This window comes from Adiantum capillus-veneris, chromosome 3 (genome assembly GCF_014529385.1).
Source record: "Adiantum capillus-veneris isolate H3 chromosome 3, ASM1452938v2, whole genome shotgun sequence".
NCBI lineage: Eukaryota > Viridiplantae > Streptophyta > Polypodiopsida > Polypodiales > Pteridaceae > Adiantum > Adiantum capillus-veneris.
The window spans coordinates 155,207,365-155,229,632 of NC_140933.1; the positions used below are offsets into that span (position 1 = coordinate 155,207,365).

Here is a 22,268-nt window from a genome sequence, read left to right on the forward strand (position 1 = left end):
CCTTCGATTTTTACCTTGAAGATATTCTGATTCCATACTTACAGAAATTGTATCTCAGTCCATTGTTCACGGACGAGTTTGTACTTTCTAATGAATTAAGATGATTCTTCTATCTGTGTTTTTCTAATATATAGACAGAGAGAGAGAGAGAGAGAGAGAGAGAGAGAGAGAGAGAGAGAGAGAGAGAGAGAGAGAGAGAGAGATTTGACGTGGTAAACAAATGTATTTCAAGCACACTTTTTCACAGGGCACAATTGAAAAATGAGATCAATAAACTTCATGTCTTGAAAGTCATTTGTATACACTTGGGTTTACAAGAATATCTGTTACATTGACACTACTTCAACCCGACCATCCAACTCTTTGCACAAAATATCTTTTTCTCTTCGCCGCATCACCTTACGGCCAGCTAAGAAAAAGGAAAAATCTGATAGTTCCTTGTCCATTGACTCTTCAATGATGTCATTTCGCAAATGCTGAAGACTGCATAGCTCCCTTATTGTAACCACCAATAGTAGGCCATGCTCTTTATCAATCACTTCCACATCCACAGTAGGATTATCTTCCAAACCTGCAGAAACTTGGTCCATAGGAATGTACTTACCGTTTAGCATTTGTGATCGCATATACCAAAATGAGAGTAATAGTGATTGGCTTGCAATCATGTACTTGACAACTAGAGTATCAAGCGCGACCTCGCACCGTAAACCAATCTCTTCCTTTGCATACCATCCTTTGTCAAGAAGTTTGTCACAGGATGACTGCTGAAATGACTTGCACATGAACATAGTTTTTGTAACTCTGATGTTGTAGCTATGAAACAGCTCTATGAAGAGTGCAACAGGACAAAAGTTTGCAATTCGAACCAGTTTGGTAGGAACAGAGCTACGCAGAGACCTTTGTATATCCTTGTAGAGCTTACTTCGCATTGCCTCCACCATTGTTTCCTCGGGAACTGGCCAGTCCACAGTGTTCCAATCAGTCGGTAGAGGTAGTTTCACCAACATGCCATTCTTATTGCCTGAGCTGAGTTGGTAAAAGTGGTCATAAAAAAAGATTCCCTCATCAGCCAATCTTTTGGTGCTCCTCTCTGAATACTGTAGAGAACCAATATGGGCATGTACAACATGGAAGAGGCCTATTATGCACTCCACAGGCTCCCATTGCTCATAAGAAGAGGGATAAACATCTGCAATATATAAAAGAAGAGTTAAACTAAGAGTATCAATAAGTACAAATGACAAATCTAATGTAATTGAGTTGTGAAGAGTAGAGACATTACTCATAACAAGCGGGAGAAACATTGCAAAATATATAAGAAAAGTTATAATGAGAGTATCAGTAAGTTCACATGTCAAGAGTACTTACAATTGCAACGTGGTTGATGTATATTTGATACATTTCCACCGTTTGCTATCACCTCTGGATGGGTAAACACATGCTGAACAAGAACTTCCTTTACAGATCTTTTGCCGATCTCAACTTTGAAATCCAACACCCTGGCTTTCCATGCTGAGCGGTAAACGTTGATACCACTAAACCTCTTGGGTCTTCTTGGTTGCATGAGGACCCATGAACCTTTGTTTATCCTTTGTCCAACCCATTGGTTGTCTGCACTTATTGAAGCTGGTATTGTAATTGAGGATATGCTACTACTTGGCCTTCTAGGCAAAGTGCCGTTGTTGTTTGTTGGTGTGAGAGACAGTAAACACCTTGAGGCTCTTGGGCGAGAAGACGTGGATGCCATAACTCTCAGAGAAAAGCTTTAGTGGAGGGAGATTCACTTTGAAAGCATTCTAATGGAGGGAAAGTGTTTCAAAATTCCAATATCTTGTGCGGGCTTAATGGTCACCCTCCAGTACGTTAATGACCATGAGAGAATATCAGAAGTGGGACCACACGCAAGCACCTAAAAGCTCGGTAAAAGTAAAGAAATTACTATGCTACAATCCTAGTTTCGTGAAAGTTTTATGCTATTTTCCTATTTTTTGAGTTTTTCCAGGTACTTTTCTACGTAACGTAGCCTTCATGCTCATTGGACGCGCTCTATTTTTCTCTCTCTTCATATGGCCCTCCAAATGACCTCCAAAATTTCCTAATGTATCATCCTCATCTGGCATCTCCCAAGGTGGTAGAATACGACGTGACAAAAGAAGCCTAGGAGGTGATCTCTCTAGTGGTGTCTCTCGAGGACTCGGAGCTCTTGGTAGCTGTGGAGCTAGCGTGGTCATCGTGGGTAAACATAAATCATCATGTCTAAGTCAAGGGGAGTAGGGTATACCTATATTCAAAACATATACTGCATGATCGACATCCCTATAAACTCGCTCACGTGGATCTCCTATCAAATATGCAAGAAGGCGGGCTGAAGGATCTCTGGATCCACCACTCGTCAGGCATCTGTACCTACGACCAAGCTCATCTAGATAGGTCACGGTCTGCTCAACTCTCTGAAGCTCCACTAGCCTAGGATGTGTCTGTGTGTCTAGGCTATCATCTGGGTGTGCTCGCTCAATGTCATCAAAATCAAGGGTCTCAATCAAGAGATACTACTCTCCGATCTCATCAATAAAATCTGCTCTATCGGCCTGTGGGTAGGCTCTCACAATCTTCCTAGGTGTAGACATCATGCGTTGCAGGGTGGCTAGCCTCACAAAGGGGTGATCATAAGTGTCAACATAATATGCAACCCCTCGTGGAGATCGGCCTACTATATGCAAGATCTGACCGTCTATATCTCTCATGCTATCCCTAGTCTCTCTGGTCTCGGACAGTGTCTAAAGGGTGGGGGTCAATGGTCTAAGGGCACTCATATCTACAATGGGTGATCTACTGGGCCCTACCTCTGGTACTCTCAACTGGGGTGATGTGGTCGTCATAGACTCTCTCGTATGCTCTTTAATCTGTGTCATCAAACGTTGGCATGGGTCTCTAGATGGTGCAAGGTGTCGAGGTTGAGACTCTCTAAAGTACGTGTCTCAAAGGCTCTGGGTCTCTATCTATGGCTCACTCTGAGTGGTACACAAAGTGCTAGCAATCTTCGTGTACATCACTCTGGACTCATGATAGCTCGAAACGCTTGGCGGCAAATCAAGTCTAGGTGAGGAGAATCCTGACAGTGGTTTCCTGAGTGATGTGGGTGGTGGCGCTGTGTCTAAAAGAGGTAAGGCACTCCTACTCGAAGTAGGGCGCTGGGTCGGTCGAGGATCGTACGGCAATCCACAAGTCAAAAAGTAAAGCTCAGTGCCTGTGGTTCTCATGTAGCATCTGTCTTTAGGCTCGCCAACTAGTGTCACAACATCTTTGGATAGGCGTCTACTAGAAGTGCAACACTCTAATCGATATATGCCCTGAGCACTATATATATAGATCACTCGAGGACCTACCCGCTGTAATGTAATGTTAACCCTCACGCCTCACAGACGTTCTAACCTACGGCGGACGTTGTATTATTTACTTGTAGAGTCAGGTACCGGGCTTGTCGTTCCAATAGGAAAAGGGTAAGAGTGATCGCCGATGAGAGGCGCACTCTAACTGGAACATTCAAGGGATTAGTTGGCTAAGCATGGGCACCCAAGTGTGAATGGGGCGAGCTCATATAAAATTCAACTAAACCTAAAATTCACTCATTCTCTCATTTGTGCAATTGAAGAGTGCTCTTGCTCCATCTCCTTCTTCTTCTTCTTCATCTCTTTGTGTGTGTGTGTGAGAGAGAGAGAGAGAGTGAGAGAGGGAGAGAGAGGGAGTGTGTGGGCGATCGAGCATTACGAAGGCACGACGACGGTGAAGCGGTTGAGCTCGGCGTAGCGGCGTCTCCTTCTTCTTCGTGGCGAGGAATCCTCCACGAAGCAAGCGTAGAGCAGTGAGTGACACACCATCGCTTTCTTTGAGCTTACTAGTTTAGGCTTGTTGTGTGCTTGGAGCCATTTGTGGCTCGCACACGGTGTATCGGCAAGTTCCTTGCATTGACACGTGCGATATACGCGCACATTTTTGGCGCCGCTGCCGGGGAATTCCATACACCAAGCTCGAGTAGCACTCTTTGCTTCTCCGTGGTGCAATTTCAATTATAGGAAAGGTAAGGAAGGAGTGTGTGTGTGTGTGTGTGTGTGTTGAGAAGAGGGATTTGGTGTTATACTGTGTGTTTTTTTTGTTAATGGAGTTTTCAAAGGTTCTGTGTTTATTCTCTGTGTATTAAGGTAGTTAGTTTTCTTTGTTAATAGAGATTTCAAAGGTTCTGTGTTTATTCTCTGTGTATTAAGGTAGTTAGTTTTCTGTGTACAGTAAGTAGGAAGTAGATTAGTGAGAGTTAAGAGAGTGTGTTAGTGTGTAAGAGTAGGTGTATTAGTTAGAAGTAGGTAGAGAAAGTGTGTGTGTGCTCTCGCGCAGGCCGCGGCGGCCTTATCCTTATTTTTTTATTTTTTATTTTTTTAAAAAAAAATTTAAAGGTAGGACCGGGATCGGGAATATCTCCCAGACCCAAGCCCAGACCCAAGCTCATGCTCAGGCCTAGGCCTCAGTCGCCTTTTTAAAAAAAACGAATTTAGCTTCACACATAGCTAAAAATCAATTTTTTGAGGACCAATGGAACGTCAGATGGCCGAAAATTGTGTTGTAAAGCACACAGCGACCCTCTAAGTGATACGCTCATTTCGAGCTATCACACACTTTAATTTTAAAAAAAATCAAACATTAAAAAAAATTAAAAAAAATTAAAAACGTAAAAAACACGAGTGAAAACGGACGCTTAAAAAAGGTAAGCGGTTAACCTTCGAGGTTATTCGCCGACGCTTGTAGGGCACCCAAAGCACATGTATCTACGCTCTGGTCGTGTGCTAGAGTCCGAACAACTAGCTAGTGCTTCGATTTACGGGGATACTCACTATCCTTCCACGCTAGGGTCTACGCCCTCGGCGGGGACCCAAGGTAGTGCAACCCAAGACCCAAATATAGCGGCTAGCGACTCTTCCTCTGACTTCGATATTATGGAAGAGCATCTTACACAAAGCCCTGGGGGAACAAATGAAACCGTACCTAGCTAGGCCCAACAACCTGGAACTAGTGTTTTTAGCCGTTTGATGGAAACTTTTAGTAGAGCTACGCGCTCTGAACCTATGGCTAGTGAAGTAAACAAAGGGGGTGGGGAAGTAGAATCACCATTCACATCTCCTGTAGACCCCACACTCCCACAGAGTGTCCACGTGGACATTCTACCTACCTCATTTAATGAGGGCCCTACCGAGCTACCACCTTCCAAAGTCGCCTCTAAGGTAGCGGTGACTAAAAGTCAAAACACGGGAAGCAACATTGCATCCACCTCACGGCAACCCTCTAGTACACCAAGTTTGGACGGGGTATTTCTCAATGAAAATTGGGAATATGACCTACACACGGAGACTTTGACCGACCTATACATGGGCTACACATACCATGTGGGTTGGTTAGAAGTTGTACAATCCACATCTAGTGCCACTAGTCTAGAGGAACAACAACACATGATCTGCAATGTCATCCATAGGATTATCCAGTCCGAGAGGCAAAATCGAGGAATAAACATACCTTCGACGGGTCCTATGCGATTTTTAGACACGGGCAAAGGGAAACAACCCACTGTATCACAAATGGAGACTCCCCCATATGTTGTTTCGCTAGGGGTCTCAATGCAATCTGAGCCCACAAGAGATAGCTTTACTTTTCCAAGTCTAGCTCATCTTTTCCTGAATGACACGACGGATACCATGCCTACCCCAATGATGGGCATGCCAAGAAACACACCATGGACCTCTTTTGTTAGTAAAGCACCGCTACATGGTAGCTCAATGCCTGCAACAATACCTACAAGTGCGTACCAATCGTATGCACCTATGGGTCCACGTACTCATGTAGTCCCTACCCCTCCCATTGTTTCAACAACCTATGCTCCACAACCACAATACACAAGTTCTTATTTCCATGGGACTATACCGGCTAGCATTAGCATGTCACATCCGACATCTGCTATGCCTAGGGCCACACATATGAACTTTGGACCACCACATGGCACAACATCATACCCAACGTGGAACCTAAGGGCTTCCTATGCGCCAAGCCCAATGCCAATACCTACTCCACATGTAGTCTCTAGAGCGCCTTCACCCACGGTGCCTGCTCACTTAGGTGACTTGGCAACATTTGCTCAAGCTATTGGTCAATCTATTGCTGAGAATATGCGTAACACGCTTGATAGAGAGCCTAGAAGTAAGGCAGTACAAATAGCCAAGCTCACACAAAAATTTAGTGGAGACGAGGATGTGAGAAAGCATATCGAAGTGTTTGAACAAATATGCGATTCTCTAGGAGAACACAATGACCTACATAAGAGCAATGCTTTAAGCCTAACCTTAAGTGGAAAGGCTGGGGATTGGTATAGAACCCTAAGGGTGGAAGAAAAAACGATTTACCCTACTCTTAGGAGACTGTTCTTAAAAGAATACATACGAGAGGGAGTGCTTTGGGGTGTAGCCTTTCAGCTCTAGAAAGCCCAACAAGAGGAAGGAGAGTCGGTGAGAGACTTTATAAGTCGATTGAAGCATTTGAATTCTCGTTGTAATCCAAATGAGCGCTTCAACAATAACCAATTGCTCGATAGATTCATTAGGGGATTGCGACATGAGGATATCTACAATGGCCTAGTCATTAGAGGTATCACCACTTGGGAAGCAGTCACCACCAATGCGATCCAATTGGAGGATAATTTAATGATTCAAGGAGAAAGAGTGTCTGTTGAGCCTAAATCTATTAGCTCGCAAGCATTAGGGCATCATCCAATGACCCTAAAGCCTATTGCTAAGGAGCCAAAGATATCTGAGATGACTTTAGCAGATCTCACCAAGGCTATTCAAGAGAGTCTTAGAGACAATCGTGCTCCGCAAAACAATCATATGTATCCAAGAAGGGAGCAGCAATGGTGCTCAGTATGCTATGGACCGCATAGTACCAATGAATGCCATACTTTTAGAGTAAAATTCAATGGGAACTACAATGCATGTGGGAGGTATGGTCATCAGGATTGCATAGTATTTAAGCGCGTGATGGCCAATAGACCAACCTTAGCATGGACAGACACACCTCGAGTACCTGCCTTGATGCCGGCCCCACCTCTTGAACAAACAGCACAACACATGGTCCCTAGGGCCCAAAATGTTGTTCAAAAAACACCCTTACCACCTCCAGTGCTAGGACCGCAACCACCACATCCGAGAATCACTTCTGTGAATCAAGTGGGTTGTGAGTCATCTATTTCTTGTTTGGAAGGCTATGAGGAAGATATAGATCCTAATATCGCCTATGGGATGGATGTGCTTGAAGAAAGTCCACAATACTACATGGAGGACTATTGGGGACAAGTCAAACATGTATATCATGTAGCTGCTCTTGCGGCAAGAGGCCAAAATATCAATTACACCGCTAAGAGACCACCTCTTCAATGCTATGAGTGTGGAGGTCCACATCGTGTAGCTGAGTGTCCTATTAGGCTACAAAAGAACTCCACACTGATGCAAACCAATCAAGCGAGCACGTCTACAATGCCGATACTCATGTGTAATCAATGTGGCATAGATCATTTGATTGCCCAATGTCCAAATAATCCAAATGCACCGAAGATCACGCCATTAAACTTGATTGAAGTTACCGAGGATCCATCACCAAGTACACCCGTGGTACCAGTAAACGTACTCACACGATCGATGCTCCAAAAAAAAAATTATATTCTTGAGGAAAGAGACACAGCATCAATTGCCCAGTCTCAGAAAAAGAAGAAAACACGAAGAAAGAGATCGCAAAAAGCAGCAAAGTCAGACCCCAGTTCAAAGACCAACATAGGGACTGCTGGTGATGACCCCGTATATATGAACGACGCTGAAGAAGATTCTGATTCAGGTGAAACCATGGACACCAAAACGACCACTAACATAGAAACCAACAAGGAAGATCTTCATGAGCCACAATGGCCAGGATCCAAAAAGAAGATAGGAACTTACCCAAACCCTACAGAGGAGATTGAACGAGTCAAGCATTTAAGGAGTTTGGTAGAAGATACCCAAAGGGATCTAGAACCAACACCTAGGAAGATCCAGATTACAAACACCGTGTTCCCTACGCAACAACAACCTCACCAAGTCCATAGACCCTTGGACATACCTAGTGTCATCCAAGAAGAAAGTGACTTAAAGTCATGGGAAAGTGGGCGTACTCACTTCTTGATGGAAAGAATGTTTACAGAGGGACTACCTGATCCTATCGAAGAAATGGAGATCCCCTCTTCCCCACATCAAGGGACTCAAGGCCAAAAGGCGCCATTAAACATTGCCAAATTGATGGATTTCATGTCTTCAGAAGTTAGAACCACCATCATGTCCAAACTATATAAAGACCCAGAGCTAGTCTCAGCTCTTTGAGCCTTCCTCAATGGAGAACTGAAGTTTGGGCTACCACAATTTTCACAGATGGATGGAGCTGGGGAGATGCCAACAGAGGAGGAACACTTAGATCCACAACCCAACCTAGATGAGAACCTTGTTATAGAAATACCTGTTAACAAGTTGGGACAATACTTTGAGGGTGATGAATCCAATGTGACTATCCCAATCACTACTAAGGGATTAACTGTGAATGGAATCCTTGATGGTAGCGCTGGGGTTAGCATTGTGACTAAAAATTGCTGGGAAACTATGGGAAGACCTCACCTTGCGACCACAACCATAGTAGTGAAGATGGCCAATGGGTCTATTGTTAAACCTATTGGGATGCTAGAAGATCTCAAGATCAAGGTCTTTGGACATAAAATACGAGTTACCTTTATTGTTATGGATTTCTCCAAACACACTATGGCATCGGAGATGATCTTAGGACGTCCTTTCATGAGGGAAGCAAAAATGGTGCATGACTGGTCTAAAAACCATGTCTACTTGCAGTTCTAAGATTCTGTCATTCGAGTGGATCTTGTGACGGGTCGAGCACATCCTCTAGGAAAAAGGTTTATAATCGATCATAGATCTGACACCACAGTTCACTCGGCCCCATTGCAGTATTGTTACACGTGTAAAGAGGACACTGATGTTGGGGAAGATTCTCCTTATATGGATGTACTACCTAGGATGACTGAGTCTGACAATGTGGATTGGGTCCACCTAGCAGCAACCATAAACACTTGGGGAAACAGGGGGACGACCTGGGTAACACTTGAGAGGGATGAAATACCACCACTTGTACCCTTAAACATGCTAGAAGCAATGCATATAGCTTCTGACAAGACTCATCCTAATATAACGAAGAAAACTTACAAGTGGGTCCCTAAAGCTTCTTTAGCGACCAAGGGTAGTGCTGAAAAACAGAAGCCTTGTAAGAAACGTTTCACTCGCTCCAAGAAATGTAAGAAAACGTGGCGCTGGATTCCTAAACGACTATTGGAATCCCAAGGCTACTATCAAGGAAATGATCAAATTTGGGTGCCAAAACGTAGATTGTGTTCTTACCTATCACCTGACCCATGTGAGCCCAATCCCGTAGCTCCAAAACAAATCAATGATCGCGAAAAGAAAAAAATCACAGAATGCTACACACTTGCTCCAGAGCTAGTTTGGGTACCAAAGAAAGAACGATTTGTTCCACCTAGCTCAGGAAGGGGGGAGTCCCATGAAGCTTCTAGCTCCTCATGTAATGCATCCATAGAGGTAAAAGCTTATCCACAGCCTCCACCTACAATAGTGGACCTCCATAAAGTTACAAAGGAATCCACACCTCCTAGTGTTCAAGAATCACCTGATGAACCACTTCAAGTTCGATCCTGGGAGAGTACCTTACCACCCTTGCAACTCGACGAGGCACCTAAGGTAAGAGAAAACTACTGGCAAAAATCCTCACCTATTACCAACTGGAACAATTGGTTTCAAAGGGTGACGAGCACATTTCAAACGATATGATCTACCCAAGGAAGGGGGGGAATGTTTGCTGACAGTCATCATTCACTCACTCCCCTCTCAACCTTGTTTCCCTGACCTCTCAATCACCAATCTTAGGGAATGTATATATATAAAGCCTTATACTCACAAAAAAAAACAAAAATAATAAAGAGCAAGAGCAATTAGCAAACGAGTATGCACAATAAAAGTCAAAACATTGACTCAGACCTACACATTCACATCCGGTACACTGAAACAGAAACCTATTTCATAAAACACCATTGATCCTCATCACTCGAGTGATGGAGGGTAGGTAGGATTATTACAATAGGAGTGTTTCTGTTTTAGAGTTGAGTGATTAGCAAAGTTCCTTTTTCCCACTGATGTGCCTCCTAGAGGTATTCTTGTGTTTCATAGTGTGTACAGGAACGTGTTGCTGTTGTTAGGATTTGGATCTTCATGGAATCTTTCTCTCGTTCACACTTCAGATCAAGCGCGACCATCAACACAAACAGGTGTTTCTTGTCCATTAGCATTGCCCCTTATCTTTTTTTGCATCCATGTTTGTTTACTTTGATTGTGATTGGTAGCATAATATTCAGCGCATTTGCTTAGTATCAAACATTTAATTCAATGTAATTTTTTGTCATAATCACTTGTCTAGGTTTAAAAATTAAGCAATCCGACTAAGCTAGTTTGACCAAGCTAGGTATTAGAGATCTTCTCTTAATACCATGGGGAATAATTAATGGTTACTTAGGTTCTTAATCCGATTTAGGCAGCATTGTGTGAAATGTACTAGGGCTTTCTAGTGGGCTTGACCCTATTGACCTTTAGCTTAAGTATTAAAAAGGGATTTTACTTGTGTGATGAGCCTGGGGAGGTGTATCAGTGTTATATGACCCCCCAAAGTTACAAAATTAAAATGCTGAAAATGAACAAACAAAAAATCAAAGTGCCACAATGTAAAATCTTAAGCTGGAAGAGAAATCTCAGCTTGATTGGGTACTTCACTCACATGTATCGCCTATGGTACTAGAGCCCTAGAGGTTCCCAGTGTGGGCGCTTTTCCTTGAAAAGCAAAAAACCCAAGGCATACAAAATAAGCACACACATCAAAATTGAATCACTGTGAAAAGACTTTGGGGGGTCAAAGAAAAGGTAATCAGTCAGGTGATGATTTCATGAGAAATTCCTTTTATCGTAGCTTAACTACAAGGTCTTCTAGGTATAGCCTCTAGTCAGCCCTCGAACATGAAATACTTGGCTCTCGCGATTAAACAACTTAATTGACCAGAGAAAATTAAAAAGCTTAACAATGGTATTAATAGTCGATCTCTAGTGCCTTTCGATCGTTAAATAAGCGACCCCAGACTTGTTTAATTTTTTACCTTTACATCTATTTATGCATTTGATTATATTGCAATTTAATGTTTATTGCTGACAAATTGTTTAAAATTCCGTTACCAATCAATTTGTCTGCCTAAAACTGCATATGCTTTTTAATCGCTTATGAGAATGCAATTACTGTGCCAATGTTGTTTGATTTTGCAGTGACTGAAGAAGGCTAAGGACATTCATCTCAAATGCTCTTCCACCTCGACGAAAGAGCTTCAACTCAATAGCTTCTGAGGATGGAATCTACATCAGGAAGGGGGGCATGTTAACCCTCACGGCTCACGGACGTTCTAACCTACGGCTGACGTTGTATTATTTACTTGTAGAGTCAGGTACCGGGCTTGTCGGTCCAATAGGAAAAGGGTAAGAGTGATCGCCGATGAGAGGCGCACTCTAACTGGAACATTCAAGGGATTAGTTGGCTAAGCATGGGCACCCAAGTGTGAATGGGGCGAGCTCATATAAAAGTCAACTAAACCTAAAATTCACTCATTCTCTCATTTGTGCAATTGAAGAGTGCTCTTGCTCCATCTCCTTCTTCTTCTTCTTCATCTCTTTGTGTGTGTGTGTGTGAGAGAGAGAGAGAGAGAGTGAGAGAGAGAGAGAGAGAGAGAGAGAGAGAGGGATTATGTGGGCGATCAAGCATTACGAAGGCACGACGGCGGTGAAGCGGTTGAGCGCGGCGTAGCGGCGTCTCCTTCTTCTTTGCGGCGAGGAATCCTCCACGAAGCAAGCGTAGAGCGGTGAGTGACACACCATCGCCTTCTTTGAGCTTACTAGTTTAGGCTTGTTGTGTGCTTGGAGCCATTTGTGGCTCGCACACGGTGTATCGGCAAGTTCCTTGCATTGACACGTGCGACATACGCGCACATGTAATCTGCACAGGATGGTCAAAGGCCTCAAGGCAATCATCTGCGTGTACTAGCTCTATCTCCTCTAGCCTAATCAAATGGTCGACCACATACGTGGCGCGATAGTCATCTCTAAATGTACCATCCCACGTGTCGTCAGGAAGGACTCTCACCACCTGGAGGGTCTGTGTGGGGCCAAAGGAGGCATGGCACTGGACAAAGAAATGTCCATATGTGTCCGTGTAAAAGGGTCGGCCTTTGTGCTCGCCTACAAGTGTGAGCAATGTGTACTCAGAGCACGAAGTGGTCATGGCCATCATATGTGCGCTCTCGGCGTGTGATAGGCCTCTAAACCTCGTCAACTCGTCGAATGTAGACTAAAATCAAAATCTGCACTAAATTGAGGTTTATACGTACAATCAAACTCAAATCTGGCAAAACCTAACTCTTGGACGTATCTGCTCTAAATGTGCCTAATCGTATGTACATGCGCGCGAGCGTCGAGTATGTGGGGCGTGTGATGCGTGTGGAATATGTGTGAAAAGCAAAGAAAAAAAAAGAAAAAAATCGTTTTTTTAAAGTTATATTTATTTATTTTTTTATTTTTTTTTTATTATTTTTTTAAAGGCCTTTTAAATTCGGACGCCCATGCAAATCAAATTTTGTTTTCTTGTGCTTTCACACTCTTTTTATTATCTTTGTTGACTTTGTTTCTCTCTCTCTCACCTAGATTCTTTTCTCACATGCTTTGTCTTTTGTTGACTTTACTCCCTTTCCACACACCTTAAAACAAGCATGTACATGTGCTTGACCCCCCACCCCTTTTGTTTGCTTGTGCACTACACTTTACACACACCCAAATTGAGAATGACACACACCCCTCTTAAATGATGCACACACCTAAATCAAGTAAGTGCACACACACACACCCAATTTAAGTAAATGCACACACACCTAAATCAAGTAAGTGCACACACACACCCAATTTAAGTAAATGCACACACTGTTCCGAGAAGTGAGATCTATGCGCATGCAAAGCTAAAAATAGGTCGTGAAATGCGTACGCTCTCAATTTGGTGAAGATTTCACACCCAAAATCAATTTTTATGCATTTTGCATCCAAATTAGGTCGATTTTTGCTTCTCTTTTTGCCTAATTTTGACTAAAAATTAGCATGATTAGCAATAGAATTAAGCAAAATTGAGCATATACAATTGATCATCACACTTTGAACTTTGCAATTTATCCAATTTCACATCAATTTGCAATCAATTACAAGCCCAATTAAGTGTGCACACACAAGCATAATCAAGCACTAATCGCTAATCAATGCACACACATTCTACCAAAAATTGGGCAGCATTTCGGTGAAAAATTGGCAATCGAAAACCATAAACCATATCAACATAATGGCCATAATCAATCAGTGGTTTTGCATCAAACACATTAGCATCAAAATTGCCAAAAAACAAGCACAAATTTGTACACATTTGCCCTCACGTTGGCATACACTAGTGCACATAGATTTGCACCGATTAAGTGTACCCAATCAAATCTCAAACCTGCACTTTAATTTCAGATTTTAAAGTGGGTTAATGCACTCACATTACAACAAGAATCGCGTCGATTTCTCCACTCCAATTGATGATTACACGTGTGTGTGTGTGTGTGTGTGTGTGTGTGTGTGTGTGTGTGTGTGTAGGCAACCGTTTCACTGCATCTCCACCTACAAGCACCAATCACAAAGCATCATGTGTAGCATCATTTTTCTTCAAATCAAACACATAATCATGAAGGCAAAACATCCAATTAGAGATTCATTCATGTGTAGCACCTAAAACACACAAGGTTAGTGAGTAATTAGACATCAAAATTAGCATAAATCACCCATAATTACACACTTTCTAATCACTCAAATCATGCAAAATTGATGAAATTTCAACCCGTAAGAGTGATGCACAATCCTCTAATTAGGCACATAAACATGTAAAACACTCCAATTGTTAGTGGATTAGTAGTAAATTAGTGATCAATTAGTGAAATTGAAGAGAAAACATGAAAATTACACACAACTTTTTTAACAAAATCTCATCATAAATCAACCATTCACCATCACCAATACCTAATCCTAATGAAAATTAGAAACTCAAACTATCACACGGGTGATCCTCTAGCTTAGGCGCTCGATCCCCGACAACGGCGTCAATGTTGGCTATCATAGCACAGCGCACAACCCACCAACATAATGTCAATCCGGTGGATCGGAACCCGGCTAGTGCATGGAGGCATGGATGCACCTAATGTGACGGAATGAGGACTCCAGGAAGAGGGGTAAAGCAAGAGAGGAGAAGAGGGAAAGCCGATGAAGCAAGATCTATGCACACACACTCTCAATCTACACTCTAACTCTCTAATCATGCAGACAATTGTGTATCCCTTTGCTCTAATCTCAAGCACACACACTCTAATCACACATTAAGCATACACAAAGAAGCCTAATGAGAGAAATGTATGCAGCCCACGTATACACACACTCTAATCTAGCACACATGTGAAGCAAGAATGCCCAAACAAGAGGGAAAACTTGAGAGAGAAGAGAAGATTAACACTAATCATACACCATTAACACACATAAGCTTGAAAGACAAGAGAAAGTAGAGAGAACTCAGCTTCCATTAATCCCAATGACTACTAAATATGATGTAGAAGATCCAAGCTCCATAGCCACTCCTCTTCTTCTTCTCCACACTCCCTCACACTCTCTTCTCTAAGAATGCCCTTTCACATCTTGTGAATTGACTTATATACAAGGGCTTTTAAAAATGGGCGGCCGGCCAAAAAATGTATAACATACTGCAGGTATCTAGGCTCATCTAATCATCAATGTACAACTTGGAACCCACTGTGGAGCCCGTAAATACAAAAAATATATGCATACACATATGTGTACACACCAATGGAAGCATAATGCATGTCGTTGATGCTCGCCCGTCAACAATGGTACAATCAAACAAAGAGCACACAAGCTACAAGACTTGCTCTTTGGAAGAGAGCAACAGAAAGCCTCGACATCAGAAACCCTTGAATTAATTACTTAAGACCCAGCTCTTGCGCAGCATAGTGGTTTGAATTGCATTGATCTTCAAAGCATGGTAGAGCCAACCAAGGCTATGCATAAGACACAATTTTTCAACCCATGCACACACTCGTCCCGAAGTACGCCATCTAGGAGGGGTGGAAGGCCACTAAGGAACTAAGTAATTAAAGGCAATCTTTAAAGAGGGAAGAAAAAGTTCGATGTTAACGTGTGATTTTTTACAAATTTACCTAATAATGCCCTTATAATTCATCAACAAGGGAAAGTTCACTGATAATATCTTCTCGATGAGTGTAAATAGTGTATATACTATCAAAAAATAGTCCTTTTTGGTTATTTTTCATCATTTTTCTTGATAATGAGACTTAAAAATGGAGAAATTCAACAAAAAACAATAAAGCTATGTTTTTCAATGGATTTTCTTAATTATTGGATTTTTACTTTTCTTTTTTAGCCCATTTTATTATTTTCTTTGATTTTTCAATAAACAAGTCAAAACATAATAATAAATAGCAAAGGAAATCAGATAGGAAAATGGAAGACACGGTGGTGATCAGACAAGCACAAAATTTTTCAATGAAATTGAAAGATGGAAGCGGGAAGCTTAATTTAGGCGGCCATACCTACTTTTGCAAAATTGTTTTTGCAGAATGAGCTACAGGAATCCGATCGAGGAAATTTTTGAGGCTAACATAGATTTCACGGCCTAGTAGGACTAACGGAGGAATCTCGGGAAAAATGGTTCGGGAAGTCCGGGTATAGATATCCCAGGTAGGCTAAAACAGCTCATTTCCACTTGTCACCTTTGTAGAGAGAGCTTTTTGACCTCTTTCGCGCATACTTTCCGGAGTCTACAGTTGCCCGTTTTCAGCGCCGTCTCACACGAGACATGAGGGGTAAGTTCTTTACTCATCAATGATCCATTTTGTATGGCCTTTAGCCAGTCTAAACCCCTAGAAAAAACCCTAGAATCTGAGCAGTGTATGAAGACCTACGACCAAAAACTGACCATAGCGGCCTGTTAGCTCGACCAAATCAGATGGGATTTGAACTGCAGCATGCCCTAACATAATAGAACCTTTCTATATCATCAGTTGACCGTTCGGTAGGGGTTGAGGGGGTCCCCAATAGAAAAGCTAGGTTTTTGGCAGATGCCAGAATTTGGTTCTGACTCCATAGACAGGTTGCCTACGAGGTTTATATACAATGTATAAGATTGGTTTTGTGAAATCAATCAAGCAAAGCCCTCGAAAAGCAGAAAACGGCTGGAAGGCTCAAAGCGTCAAATTCGACATACGAGGTCAAACTGACTCCAAATGAGCCAGAATTGAATGAGTTGCTTCACAACTATGTTGCGAACAAGTCCAAAGCCTCACAAGTGACAAACCAACTCAACATGCAGTGTAGTCACAGAAATCGGTGATTTCAGAGTCTACAAAGCACAAAGTGATGCCGACAAGACCAAACTTGACCAAATTCAATTTAGGACTTGTTTTAGCTGTATAGAATGTGTTTATGTCAAAATTTTTAAGTTTTGCAAGAAAATTGTGACTGCTATAAATAATCACGATTATTTACTTTTGCACTATTTTTGCTTGGAAATTGTATCATCACCTTACCTATCATGTGTACACACCCATTACATGCCAAAAATCAAGTATGAGCCAAAATGAGCACCTATAACTTGGAAATTTGCCAAAAAAACGCAAAGAATTCTTTGCAAGCCAAATTTTGAGTTATGGACCGCTTTTTTAAATCCAAATCACCTCATATCACATAGACAAAGTCTATACAATGCCTAGAACCAGTTTGTACCAAAAAATGTTGATTTTGGTAGAAAAATTAATAATTGCGATTATTTACTTTCTAGCCAAAATGGGGAAATTTTGATATTTTGCCATTATACATCCAAAGTACATGATGTGTTAAGCCCACTAGCCAAGTTTGAACCAATTCGGAGCTCAAAATCTCCAATTTCCATTATATCTACTGTTTCAGAGACCTAAAGCCAAAATCTGGTACCATTTTCACCCTATGCATCCAAATGAGCCCATATTTCACTCAGAGCATGTATTTGGTATATACTTCAAGCCTGTGATGCCAAGTTTGCAAAATGTTGAAAAAACTACTCGACTGGAAATAATCGTAATTATTTACTTTGGTTGCAAATTTTTGTTTGAGCTTTACAATTTTGTTCCTTGCATGTTTTTATACATCTATGCTTGTTCAAAAATTGATTTGAAGCAAATTGGACCAAAACTGTTAGCATTTCAAACTAAAGGACACTTCAAAGAAAAATCTGTCAAATCTGCTAACTTTGACACTCTATTCACTAAACAGAAGCCATGCAAGCAGCAGAGAGGGCCAAGAAGAAGCTCAACCAGAAAGAAAAGTTGCAAGAACTAACAGCATACCAACTAGACCCAGATTCAATCAAAACTGCCAAGGAAACCTATCTCTCAAAGGAACAGCTTGAGGAGCATCACACCACAGTGTTCATTGGCAGATTCAAGAGCGAGGAGGGACATCAGGTAGAGTTGCAACTCCTACCAAAAGAAGCGTATGATGTCGCCGTAAAGCTCGAAACCAAAGATGTCAACCGACGGCTAGGACTCAGAGATTTTTATGAACAAGAACCGTGCGGAGTGAACTTCCAAACAGCTTATGAGCTTTTTTTGTCCATGATCAAGGAAGATGGAACTACGCAGATTTTTGACCCACAAGGGAACAAAGTTGAAGTGGTGATCACCAAGGAAATAGTGGTAGAGGCACTCAGATTGCCCACAAAAGGAATGACAATGAGGGCAAGGGATAGGAAGACGGCTGGAACTTTCACAAAAGAAACCGCCGCGGCCACCTTTGTGGACCTTATTCACAAGCAGGTGGAAGAGCCAGCCAGGTTATACCACCAACATTTCCACTTCCTGGCTAAGAGGCCACCAAGGTATACCACGCCCAATCATGCGGTTGCCACCACCTTCACACAAGTCCTCAAGTCAACAACCAGGCAACCGGTGGACCATGCTCAATATGTCTTGACCACTTTGAAAGGAATAAAGAAAGAAGGAAATTACATGCCTGGGTGCACCAGAGGTGTTGACAAGGATTGCATACCATGCCATCGGCATGGCCGACAACCTACAACCTGCCCCAGACCAAAACACTTGGATAGTGTCAGCTCAACCATCTCCTCGAGCTACAAGATCGGCCAAGAGATCCTACAATCTGATGAAGAGTCTGCTGAAAGCTCACCAGAAAGGCACAGTAATGAAAGCTCGGATAATGAAGAAAAGAGAGCACGAAGGGAGGAAATGAAGAGAAAATCCGTGGCAGCACACCAAGAAGAACCTTTGCAAAAGCAAGCCCGGTTTGACAGAGAGAAACACGCATACCAATGCAACCGCCAAGCGCAAGGAAAGGAGCAGGAAAAGTGGGTGCCTAGTGGGCTTAAGGGACCAAGAACCAAGCATCACACCAGGAAGCAGGCTGAAGAACCCACTGAAGTATTGGAACCGATGTACCAAGAAGCAGAAGCTTTAAAGCTGAAAGAAGCCAAAGAAGCGTCGAGAAAAGCAAAAGAGGTGGAAGAATAGCAAAAAGAGCAGAGGAAACCACTTCACAAGGAGAAAAACAACATGCCCAAGGTGATGTGTCTCCCCGCATCTCTTCTCCTATCTTTGAACACCAAGATCAACCAATGCCAAGCCCACCACCATCACCAGTTAAAGACACAACAAATGAGCCAATGAAAGAAGGAGAAGCTGAACAGGAAAAAACAGATGAAGCTACACAAGAAGCTGAACAGCAAGAAGCAGCGAAAACAGCACAACAAGCAGATGTCTCTACTCAAGAGAAGCAAAGAGAGAAAGAGCCAGAGACAAAAAAGGCAGCCAATCCTACACCAGAAGAGGACTACGCAAAAGTTGAGCACACAAGAGAACAAGAGGTCGAGGAAACACCCTCTACCTCAACACAGTAAGATAAGGTTGTTATACAACTCTCTACCTCAAAAGGAAAAGATCAGCTGACACAAGGGCAACACCAGCAACCAGCAGCCATGATGCAGCCAAAGGTAAAAGAATCTACAGAAACATCAAGAAAACTAACATAAAGCGAATATTGGTAATCGAATGATGAAGTCATCCTACAAGTGAACGAATATGCTAAGCAAATGCTTGAGATGACAGAAAGACTTCACTCAGCAGCACTTGGCCGTATCACACGGTCCAAAGAGTTAGAGATAGTGATCAACGCACTCCAAGGGGAGTTAGACAACAGACTTAATGTCATCACCGATCTCCAGAGGCAAGTGTAGGAGTTAAGAGCGAAAGCTGAACGAAATCAGCTCGCAAGAGACAAGCAACAGAAAGAAATGGAAGAACTGGGTGAGCTGCTTACCTGCAAATCCAAAGATGATCGGTTGACGGAAGTGACAAATGAACTTCTAACTACCACTCTATCAGCTCAAAAGATCCAGGTACAGTTAGATGTGACCAATGCTTCTCTACAATACTCAGAACAAAGAATCAATGATCAGGTGATATTCTTGCGGCAAATACGAGAAAATCCATCCGTCGCCTTGATCAAGGGAACAGACAAGGCCTACAAGGTGTTAGACAAGAAAAATAAAGACCTTGAGCTGGAGCTAAAACTAGAGCAGTCTCAGCGCAGAGACCTGGCCTTGATGTGGGTCCAAAGAGAAGATGAGCTGCTAAAGGAGATAACTGAACTCAAACGAGTCAACCAGCTATTGGGAGAGGGAAGGGCAGAAACACAAGAAGAGGCAGGCACTTTGGAGCCACCTCAGATAGAAATCCCCCTCAGTATCATTTGCTAGCATGGAGACACAGGCCGCAGTAGAGCTGAGCGGCGAGGAAGATATTCAGGTAACCATCGTAGAACAAGACACAATGCCCATGGTCCAGCTCTCAAAGACTGAAGAAGATGCACTGAAAGAAAAATTTACACAAGAGGTAGATGAGCAGTGGAAGGCAGCAATGGATTGGGAGCTAAGAGTACTTTATTCTGTCAATGTCACACAACTCAGTCCCAATCAAATAAATAGGCAATGGCACCAACAATCCCTGCCCTACCCTTTGATTAAAGTTGAGTTGCTACAAGTAAAAGAAAGACTTTACACAGACATGCAAGTCGAGGGCACAGATAAAGACCACCCGAAGTGGAGGTTGAGCTGGCTGAACAAGAACCCAAGGTACCTGATTTTGTTCATGAGAGCACCTACGGCCCTGCAAAAGGATCCCACCTTCTGTCTTGTACCAAGAGTGAGGACCTGGATAGCACATGAGGTACTACTAAAGAAGTGGCCAACTCGGTTGAATTACCCCAGATTGCCTGCTCCAGAAAAAGGACCAACGTCTGAAGAATACATGGTGAAAACCCTAAGGGTGCCATGTCATTCTTTAAAAGTCTACCAAATTTGTCATGTGCTATGCTATACAAAATCTGCCGAATGCTATTCACTTGCATCGAAGTGTTCAATGAGCCAGAGTAAGCAGCACCCCTTGGATGTCATTGCTCGAGGGTAACAAAGGTTTGTGCTATGATCTCAGTGGCCAACCTTCCGAAGAAGTCCTATATGGCTTCTATGCCAGATGCATGTTTCTACCTTCTCACAATATGCTGGCATTCGAGGAAGCGTTCTACACGGGATTCTTCACGTGGCGAACGAAGATATTTGCACCAGTGATCAGCAATCTGACCTCAAGGTTTGTAGGCTACTCAGTAGTGGAGCTGAAAAACATAGTAACTATGAAGTTCTTACAAGTGCCAGATTAAGGAACGAAAAATCAGATATCAAAAGGCTCTAACAGCGCTTAAAGACCACCTAGCTAGCCGCCAGCCCAAAGACTACTTTAGCCCATAAAGTTGTGTCAAGGGATGACACATGCGAGGAGGGGAGGAATGTTAGCAGCAAGCTAACACAGATACCATGGATACCATTTTTTGGAGTTCTCAATGTAAAAACACTTATTATTTTGATAAATCAAGAATATTGTAACTCCTATTTTTTTGGATAAACCTTGTAATTGATGAGCCAAGGCTACAAGCTTCCAGATTGTATCAACCTATTATTACCCATCTTTGGTAGAACTCCCATATTATTAGTTTTGACCACCAAAAACCTCGGCTAAGATTCAAAGGCATGTTGCACTATGCAGCACTAATATCGAGAAAAGAATTCATTTTGGTATCGTTATTCATGAAAGAAAACGTTGTGCTTGGCGATTCCTTGATCGACATGTATGCCAAATGTGGTACACTTCAGAAAGCACAAAAAGTACTTGAGGAGCTACATGCCCGGGATGTTGTCTGTTGGAATTCATTGATTGCAGAATTTGATGTTGAACGGGGGCAAGGCCAAGAAGATATGGGCTATTTTCAGCCGGATGCAAAGCAAGGGCATCTTTCCAAATGTAATCACATACCCTTGTGTCTTGAAGGCGTGTGGCACCACTCAAGATGTTGATCCCAGCAAAAGAATTTGTGATGATATTGCTAGTCACACGCATCATGAATTCTTTTGTTGATCCCAGCAAAAGAATTCATGATGATATTTCTAGTCACGGGCTTCTGAAAGAAATCTTAGATGAAATCACCTACACTTTCCTCATGAAGGCATGTGGCACTATGCAAGACACTGATATGGGCAAAAGAATTCACGATCATATTGTTAGTCAGGAGCTGTTGAAAGAAAAAATCGTGTTTGGCAATGCCTTGGTCAACATGTATACAAAATGTCATCTACTTAGAAAGCACAAAAAGTACTTGAAGAGAGGCCTATCCAAGATGCCCTCTATTGACTTGTTCTAATTGCGGATATGCCCAACAAGGGCATGACCAAAAAGTTATGGGCTGTTTTTAAAGGATGCAAATTGAGGGTATCTCTCTAGATGCAATTACCAATGCTTGCATTTTGAAGGCATGTGGCATGATGCAAGACACTGATATGGGCAAAAGAAT

General features: G+C 42.4%; 1 protein-coding gene across 1 annotated transcript; it reads right to left on the reverse strand.

Annotated features, from left to right (window-relative positions):
• Nucleotides 1–2,999: 2,999 nt before the first annotated feature.
• On the reverse strand, nucleotides 3,000–12,507 carry LOC147462006 (uncharacterized). Its single transcript, XM_086506952.1, has 2 exons — nucleotides 12,217–12,507; nucleotides 3,000–3,401 (listed from the first exon to the last, which is right to left on the reverse strand). The coding sequence occupies exons 1-2, from the start codon at nucleotides 12,505–12,507 to the stop codon at nucleotides 3,000–3,002; spliced, it is 693 nt and encodes a 230-aa protein (XP_086363078.1).
• Nucleotides 12,508–22,268: the final 9,761 nt, after the last annotated feature.

What these genes read in the sequence shown, in the direction of transcription:
- LOC147462006 (XM_086506952.1), bottom strand. Translation starts at nt 12,507, where the DNA reads ATGGCCATGACCACTTCGTGCTCTGAGTACACATTGCTCACACTTGTA. An exon ending in CCTTTGACCATCCTGTGCAG is followed by an intron (nt 3,402 to 12,216) that starts ATTACATGTGCG and finishes GTGAGGGTTAAC; the next exon opens with ATTACATTACAGCGGGTAGG.